Source organism: Eurypyga helias, unplaced genomic scaffold (assembly GCF_000690775.1).
Source record: "Eurypyga helias isolate BGI_N326 unplaced genomic scaffold, ASM69077v1 scaffold50444, whole genome shotgun sequence".
Classification (NCBI taxonomy): Eukaryota; Metazoa; Chordata; class Aves; order Eurypygiformes; family Eurypygidae; genus Eurypyga; species Eurypyga helias.
Window position 1 is genome coordinate 10,981 of NW_010246502.1, and position 9,775 is coordinate 20,755.

At 37.7% G+C, this 9,775-nt stretch overlaps 1 protein-coding gene across 1 annotated transcript in view; it reads right to left on the minus strand.

The window, feature by feature from the left end:
• LOC104508696 (chromosome unknown open reading frame, human C11orf70) overlaps positions 1–9,488 on the minus strand; it is a gene marked incomplete at its 5' end in the record, with an annotated part of 20,119 nt that extends 10,631 nt beyond the window's left edge. Inside the window, 3 exons of the mRNA XM_010150408.1 lie at positions 1,827–1,993; positions 7,692–7,764; positions 9,407–9,488. Of these exons, the coding sequence (XP_010148710.1) occupies positions 1,827–1,993; positions 7,692–7,764; positions 9,407–9,488 (322 nt within the window). The remainder of the gene's footprint in view (positions 1–1,826; positions 1,994–7,691; positions 7,765–9,406) is intronic.
• Positions 9,489–9,775: the final 287 nt, after the last annotated feature.

Sequence of the window (9,775 nt, forward strand, 5' to 3'; positions counted from 1 at the left end):
TTTACTCTAAGTTTACAATTTTTTTAAGTTTACACTTTTTTAGAGTTTTACACTCTAAGTTTACTTTTGTAAAGGAATCCCAAGGATCTCCCAGAGGAGATCACTCAAACTCACCCCATTCTTTACTGCAGACTCTAGTGAGCCTTTATCTGTAGCCTGGATAAACCATACATGCTCTCCACCTGCCCCCATGCATCTCACCTGCCCTTTGCTGCAGTATTATGAGAACACAGAGGACTTGCCAGGTTAGTCCCAACACTGCGCACTGTAAAGGTGGACAGGAATTGTTTGAGTCACATCAGCCAAACTGCAGATGCCAACCCAGGCAAACTGGTCAAAGCCAGGCATGAGAATACTGCTCTCTGGCCCTCTTTATAACGTCACTACACAACCTGAGTAAAAAAGGCTCTTGGGCAGCCACCGTTGTTGACAGCCACCTCTTACGTACCCCAGTCCCCCTTGGTTGAAGCAAGAGAAGACATGGCAGGTAGGACAGAAACATGGAGCTTTCCAGGTGACACCAGGGGACAGACAGTTTGCTGTCCCCCACAGTCTGCCATCCTCGGACACTGGCTAATTGAATCTGAAACTTTGACATTGCTCCTAGATATTGACTCTTAATTCATTCTGCCATATTGGGTCTTACGAGTAGGAATCACCTTGATTTCAAATGTGAATCCTTCAGCTTGCAGACCCACACATCCCTTCCAACGGAAGGAAAATGGAAAGATACTGAAACTCTAGTGATTTCTAATTTTAAATGTTGCCTCTAACTTCCCTACATACAATATGCTTAATTTTCAGAAAACATTTCACATGTACCCTACTTATAAATAAATATATAGTATTTTGACCTGCTAGGCTACAAACCACATCTGAAATTCAAACATGAGCTTGAGTTCTCTCCTTTTCCCAGAACTTTACAAGACAGACCAGTATTTCAGGCCACATCCTGTAACCAGTGTCACTGGTTCAAATACGTTGCCTTCAAAGGATTTGCCAAGTGCAAATGAGTGCAACTCTATAATTATTAAGTACTTACGATGATTATATATACAAGGAAGAGCAAAATCCAGTTCTCCCACACTATGCTTTGCTAATGCTAAACAAACATAAGTAAAAAAATTGCTTTAGCTTATGAAGTCAGAAGAAAAACAAGTGAAGACATGTTGATTAAAAAGGTGCCAGTGTTAGAAAGATTCTTTTTTCAGAATAATTTATAACACCTCCACTGGAGTATAACAAATAGTTTTTTACCTTGCAGGCCTGTTTAGGGGTTATATATAGTCTTTTTTCAGTGCTACACTGAAAAATAATTTCCCTTTTCAGTTTCCTCGCCTTTGTTTCAGTGACAATATATGAAGGTGCCTTTCCCTAAACACTTTCATGTATGATAAGGTTCCTGGCCAGGAATGCTTCAGGATGCAGCCATTCAGTACGTTCACTTTCATCAACTACCTGGAAGGTTGGGTGAACCCACAGCTCTGGGTATCATGGGACCTTTCCATGAACACCACTTGTTTTCCCTCCTAGGCAAAGGAGTAGTTGCATTTCTCCCCACCCAAGCACTGACTACTTGAGACAAGGGTGGGTAGAAGAATGTTTTATCTTTTTCTCTATAAAGGAGAGAGCATCCACCTGGAAAACAGTCATTGCTTTCACACGTTCAGGCACTGCACTGCCTCAGTCATTTCTATCACATGGCTATCAACGCCCAATTTTAGCAAGGAAAGCATGTATTGTCAAAAAAAATACTGAAAAATGTGTCCTTATGGTACCTAATAGAGTATGGAAAATTATAAAAAATTATTCATTGCTATACTGACCTTTCTTAATTCATCAGAAATGAGAATATCATCGTAATAGTCATCATAACATTTCACAATATCTCCAGTTTCTCTAACAACTCCTTCAGAGTACAGCCGGTCAAAAAATGACATGGAAATCTGTGTACAGGGCACCACTGTAGCTTCAATTTTTGTCACTTTGGAACCTGGAACACATAAGAAGACTTCATTCCATGTCTCTTGCAATAAATAAAATAGAATTTCCATGTACTAATGGTTTTACAGTAATTTGTGATTCCATACAGCATGGAAATAATCAGCTGCTCTATATGGTTGTGTGCAGCATATTCTTTTAAAAAAGTACAGATTACATAGTATGATTCAATCACACAGTCCCTCAAAAAACAGAGAAAGCTTAGAAAGAAACAACCGTAAAGAACACATGAAATTCATCTGAATGGCACCTTCCATGGAGACTCTTGTGCCAGCTCCCCCTGTTGGTAAGTAGTACTGGCAACCCGAACAACTGACAGCTGAAACACCGTGTGAACTACACATCGCACTAGTCCAAATCCTTAGAAAAACCATATTGCCCAGCTTAAGCCTTGAAGAATCTGAGGACAAAAACCAAATCTGGCATGATGAAGTACAAAAGTCAATAGCTTCTAACAGCACCCCACAAAGGAAAAAACAAAAGTAACATAGCCCTGGCAAATCTTTGGTTTGTTAAGCATCATATCTGAACTTTTTGAAATGTTGCTTTGTAGCTACTGTAAGCTTTACTAACTAGCTATTTCAGGAGATGAAAAAGGTATTATCGGTACTTCCTGTATGAATCAGGAATATTAGCTCTGTAATCATTAAGTGCAGAGTACACTTTTCTACAATTTTTTTCTGGCTTTTGTGCTTGCAAGTCATCCAAGGCTTGATCCCATCGCTCATCGACATCTAGTGCCATTTGAGATGCCCTACAGTGTTCTCACCAATGACGTAGCAGTCCATAAGGGCACATATCTTCCCTATATATGGTGTTACATCTACAAATCTGTATGTGCCGTGTTGGGTAACTTAGGGCAGCTCATGTTTAAGAAGCTTTGGACTCAGGCCAGTTCCATCTGCTCTCTACAGTCCAAGTGTTCAGACCAAATGTTAGGACATAGGCTCTGCTCCTCCCCAGGTCTCCCTGAACACCCTTCAAAGTGCTTCTGACTGGGAGACAGGAGGAGAGAGAGCAACCCTGAGAATAAGTGAGCATGCACACTCAGCAGAGATAACATCCACAGCATTCCAGCTTTCCATGATTTCACTCATCTTTTTTCCTCTGCAGTTTCCCTTGATAGGAGACTGGTCAACAACATCACAATATCAAAAGGCTTTTGATCCTACAATTAAAGATAAAATTAAGTGGTGTCCTGACACACGGACCTAAAGGATCCCTAAAGACTAGTATTTAGGAAATGTCTAAATTTCACTCTAGATGACAGTATTTCAAGAACAGAAACATGCCAAAAGGGATATATGAACCATGCTTCTTCCCAGAGCACCTACCATTTCATTCTGATCCTAATCATAGAATCCTTTGGGTTGGAAGGGACCTTAAAGACCATTTAGTTCCAACCCCCCTGCCATGGGCAGGGACACCTTCCACTAGACCAGGTTGCTCACAGCCTCATCTTTGCAAGCAGAGCATAACCTAAAATCTCTCTTGCCCCCACACTTCCAAAAAGTCCTTGGGATTTCTCCCATATATTATTACATGAGGATTATTTATTCATAGGTTAAGTAGGACAGGCAATTTGGTGTCTAAACCCAGGTAAACTGTACCACTTACCTGATCAACACGAAGAAAAAAATTAAAGAGAAATTACAAGTTGATGGCTTGAAAATGTGTCTACTTAAGCTAAAAATACTGGCATGAATTTTCATAATTATTTTATTGAGCCAAGGTGATGTAAAAAACTTGCTGTAGAAAAAAGCACATCATTTAATTGCTTGGTTTCACATCTACAGATATGGCTGTGAAAAAGGGTATCTTTTATTAAAGAAAGAGGTTTAGGATATTCTCCTACTTCTCCATATAGTCAGTATCAAAAAATAATCAAATTAAGTAACCAAAAATCACGAGTCAGAAAAACCATGACTTACAGCCTCACAAGCTAAGAAAAACAAACTAAACCAAACTGTATTTATTTGTTTATCTGTGCTCTCTCCCACCCGTCACCCCCTGACTCTTCTAACTTTTAATTCTCCGGCTTCCTTTCACAGGGATAGAATTTTTATTTTACAAGAGATTTAATAAGAGCTAAATCGGCCACTAACATAGAAAGTATTTTGTAAAGTCCTATGAATCAAAAACTGAGTCAAGACTAATAAAAATCAGATGTTAAATGACTTGAGAAAAAAAGAGACATCTTACATTTTCCCAGTTATTGAGCTCCAAGTATAAGAAATTGAGCTATTTATAGGCCTTCAAATTGTTAGGATTTTATTGGGGGAAGGGAAGGAAAAGAGACACACTTTTGCTCTGAAACAAGATTTTATGAAAACTTTCATCAGGAAAAAAAATCAAGAGCTTTGCAATCTATCCAGTAGTTCAGAAAACCAAACCATAAAGGGAAAAGTTTAAATATACTGGGAGCTCCTACTCTCTCTTTGAGAGGTGAGACGTGAAATTGGAGATTCAGAATTTCCTGGAAAAGTGTGACCAGTTTTAATAACACAGTAAAAGTGAGCAATAAAATAGGAAGAAGAAATGCCTTGACAATTCTGCAAGTGGAAAACAAAGAGCTGAGAAGTACTGAAGCAGATTAAGCTCCTCACAAGAGCTAGCTCTGGAGTATCTATAAAGTACTGCCAATATACTTTTAAATGAACACGTTGCATATCTAGTATGGACACACCCCAGATCAGGTATATTTAGATTTTTTAAAAATATTTAGAATTATTTTAATATTTAAAATTTCTTCAAGGTTTAAGAAATATTTTTACCTCAGGGAAACCCCTTGCAACTTGTTATTTACAAAACGGTTTATACAGAACATACATGGTGCAAGTTCAGTGCTCTGTACTAAGATCGTAATTCAAAAGTAAAAGGTGCAGGTTGATGACATAGATTCAAATGGCATCTAAAATTTTTGCAAATGATAATCTCTAACAATAGTCTAGAAAATTGCTGATTTAAGATTACCTTCCAGATTTTAAAATCCCATTCCAAAGACAGCAATTGTTAGAGCTTCAAGTACATACTGCAACTCAAGAACCTTTCTGAGGCAAATAGTAAATTTTTATTTACACAAAAAGACAGTAACCCTGTCCCTTTGAAAATAACTTTTCAAGTGTTAATTGAGCTTAAGCAGATACAGTCCTGCCTCCCCAAGACTGCTGACAGGTGCAAGGCCAGTAATACGTCCAAGGAAAAACTAGCATTTATTTTTCATTGCAGCTATTTAAAAATACAAGAGTCAAGATGCAAGTTGATATGCATCAGATTTGTTCCTTTTGCTCCTTCTGTTTTAGAAATCTGAGAGTAAGAGATGAAGGGGGGTGCTTAAAGCACATGGCAGACTATCAGGTACTCTGCCATGCAGCCAGGAAGAGGGAAAAAAATATCCCTACTACGACAGGCAAAAGTGTGTGGTGTGAGAATAGGTAATTAACCTGATCAAATGATGCAGACTAGAGAATATCCTGATATATTGTTTATCTACCTAAAATGTTATATTTCAAGTAAAGTTAAAGCTGGAGTCCTCGAGACAATGTATTACTGTGGGAATCCCAACACATGGGGGAGCTGGGGAGAGAGGTACACGTTGCATTCCTTGGGGACCCCATGCTTTATGCCACCTTTTGATCTAGCAGATGGAGACCGAGGATATTAAGGTCTGATAATATTGAGGTGAGGATGAAAAGCAGTCAAGAGAAATAAAAGAATGAAATTAGACACAGGAAAGAAAAGGTAATAAAGAAGTTTTAGACACAGATTTTAGGAAAAGAAGGTAGACAAGTAACAGAGAGGAGGTAGAGGTAAATATGAAAGTGAAACCACCCCCACTGAATTAAAAAGAAAAATAAATTCTTAATGAGAAGATGAAAGGGGACCACAGCCTGGAAAAAGACAAAAGGATTAGAAAAATAAACACTCTTACAAATTAGTATTATATTGATGTTTTATATAATGCTGACCTCTTTCTGTGGGTCCATAAATGCTTTCTGCTCAAGCTCATGGAGGGGGAGGTTTACAGAACCTGTCTAAACCCCACATATTACACATCCAAAATACCTCCCCTCTGCAAAAAAAAAACCCTAATGTTTTTGTTTGCAAGAGAATAAATACAGTATTTGAATTAACCTGGAGTACGTCCTTTTCTTCAGATTTTCCAAAAAGAGTAAAATAAACCTACTTCTAGTATTTTTCAAGAGCAGGAACTTGTTTTTAAGAGAGTTACTCCACAGTGGTAAGTAAATGGTATATCTGGATTAAAATAGTGGCATATCTGAAGAAAAGACTAGAAGATGCTTTTTTACCTCCTCCCACTCAAAGCTAATTCTTACTATATTTTCAAAAAATGCACATGAAGACTAAGTATAGAAAAATGTGCCAACATTCCACACCAAAAATAGGCAAAGAATGGGAAGATGAAATTTTAAGAGCAAATGGGGTGTACCAGCTGTTCAGGATTTAGAAAGGGAAACCTTCCAGTCCTCAGAACAAAATGCATTACTTCCGTGCTGAGGAAGATTGAGCAGAATCAGGAGTTAAGCTGGGATACTTGGCGAGTGACCCTCCCCTCTTAACACAAGGTATGTAACCTACTGACCTTCACTACAGGGACTGGCAAGTCATAGGCTAGACAGAGAGCCTAAAAAAATTCTTGCCTAAAGCAGGAAAAGGTTTACCCATGGTTTGAAATACATTTATTTTCTCCCTGCTTTCCAGAGTGAAAAAGAGGTACCTGAAGGGGGACTTGAGATACTTCTTGCATCTTATATATTTCAATTGTTTTAACAGCTGGATACAGTGTTTGGAAAATGGATTTTGCTGACAAAAAGGTGGCAATGTCTAGTGTCATTGTATATAGCGGGGAAAGCCTATGCCAATTCCAGAGAGCTGAAATGGAAAAGTCAGAAAATTCTCAAAGCTCCATTAAATATTTACACACAGTGAAGTATTTGCAGACAAACCAAAAGAACCAAGGACTTCCCACTACCCCCTTTGAAAATATTCCTATTAAGGAAAATCACTTATATCAGAGTTCACATTATGCATAAAATCCCACTACATTACCACATGCAATTTCCATGAAATTTTGTGTCATTTCCATAATAAAAAATGCAATGTCAAAGTGGTGCCATAAAATCATGTGCTATTTGCTTTTCCTCTTTCTCCTTCAGTGTCTCATCTCCAACTGCCGATATAATCAAGTGTTATAAGCACTTAATTATATGGAAAAAAAATGGAAGTCAACCTTATGCCATGATTGCAACTAGAGAAACCTATCGCACGGCTCTCGTTCTGCGCCTAGATCACTCCTGGTGTGCAGATAACATATTTACATGAGCTCAGGGTTGTGCTCTATCTAACCTTCTGCCCTCTAAACTTCTATTTGTAACAGAGCAACAATCTCAGACCTGTCCTAAGTAAGGTGGTTGAAACTATAGAAGAGTGTCTTTCTCCAAATGACCCAAAAGGGGGTCAAGGAAAAAAAAGTGTAAAATGTGATAATTTAGTAACAAATGAGGTAAGAATCTTTTCTTATTATTTAGCAAAACAATTAATTATTTTAAAATATTTCAACCAGGGGAAGATACACATATATGAGCTGTCATTATTACAAAATAGTGAATTAGAGAAAAATAGTTACAACACAGACTTTTTTATTTAAGATCAATGTATTCTAAATTTACCCAATGTAGTCCATTGTCCTGAAGCGGAGAGCAACTTTAAACTGGAGTTCACATTTTGATCATTAAAAAAGGCCTATAATATTCAAAGAAGAGAATACAAGTTAATGAAATGAAACAAACAAAAAACCCCATCATTTATAGTGCCTTGGATACTTTCAAAGCAAATTATAAGGATCCAATTAGTAAGTCGATTTTGCATGATCTTTCAGTTTGGATACTAAATATCACACCACCAAATGCACGTTGTTGTAACTTTGGGTAGCCGGTATCTTTTATATATTCAAGAGATCTTCATGTACATATGTATATATGCAGTGTTCAGGTTTTACAGTAACGTGCTTTTAGTCCAAGAACACACAAAAAGTTTGTATGAAATCCTTGGAAGTACAGAAAATGGAAGAAGAGATGAAACAATTCTACCTGTGCACGCAATGCTGTTGAAGTTAAAAATGAAATGCTAAGTAGGATTGCAAAATGGACATTTTTTAAATAAATTTGAAGCTTGGAGAACTGTAGAGAGACAGAAAAATTATTAAACAGATACAGGAGATATCCATAAGTTACTGAAGGGATCGCGACGATGTTCCACAGTAAGATTTGAAGTATTCAGTCTTATTGATATATCAATTGAAAAAAAGGAGGCATGCAAACTGACAAGTTTAAATGATAGATAAGCCAATTAAGAAAATACTTATGTACATGCCTACAAGCGAAGTGAACAATCCTTGAAGAAGCTGCTATGAAAATGAGGGATTTTTCAGTCCCTGCATCACCCATCTCTTTACCATCTCTCTGGGATACAGAGAGAGCAGATTATATAATGTAATGGTCCCTTTGTTCTCAATCGATTCACAGCTACTCTGATTCCATCATTTCATAGTGATATTTTTACATTTTTAATTCAAAAGAGACAAGCATTGAGAAGGTAAATACATATTTTGTAATCTTCAATCATTTGAAATGTTTATCAGTGAGAGATGAAATATTGGTGTATTTCTGTGTGAATTTCTTTACAGTACAAAGAGGCTGAATTCTTTATCCAAGATAACAATATAAAGTAGACATACAACAAATCAAAGAGTTGTTTTTAAAACAACAGATGTAAAAACCACACTGTTTTTAAAACCACAGATTATTACTTTTTTCTGTCTGCCAACAGATGAATTTTGCAGACAACAAAAGTGGAGGATGCAAAATCAGCAAGAGACTTCAGTCTCAAAAAGCCCCGAGCCCAAAATTCCAGTATAAAGCAACAGCATCCAAGACATTTTTAAATCCTGCATTTTCAGACATATCGTGCATATACATGTCTAATCGAGCGGTGCATTTACTGCGAGCAGGGGTACCAACTGCACGTGCACCGTTTAAAGTCTCCCCCTGGGTGCACTTCCCCACAGTAAATGTGGTGGCCAAGATCAGCATCCAGTTCAGATTCCCATTCTTGGGAACTAAATTCCCGTTCTTGAAGAACTAAATTGTTCCCTCTTAAAACAGAGTAACATTAGTACAGTCTAAAACATTTTTACTGGACAATACAGTCAACCCACAAAGTAAGACCTGAGCACCACACCTTCATCACCTGCTTTCAAGGAGACAGTGAGCAGGAACAGCACGTTAACACTGCTACAGTGTTTGCCATTATGCAGCTTTACAGTAGGTATAATTTAATGAAAAAAAAAACCAAAAAAGCCAAAATATAAAGGATTGAGCACTACCATAACAAATTCATCCTTTTGATAGGGTTTAAACTGCTGGTCAAAACTGAACGCTTGTGCTGTGATCCTGCCTTGCATGGACCTGAAACGGAAAAACGAGATTAAATATTCCACACATACTAGGTACTTGCTCACTCTGCAGATTTGCCTATGTACACTACAGAAAGGCATATTCTGACTAACAACTATACTTCCTTTTTTTTTCATTCTCACTTATAACCGCCTCCCACCCCTTCCTGGAAGGGGCATAAAAGGCAAGGATAAATGCCGCGCACCTCAGAACAAGCTTTATGTTCCTGAGAAATAGGCGAAATCCAAGGCGGGGTGGGAGGGAATTTAAAAATAAATAAAAGGAGAGGGACCCGGACC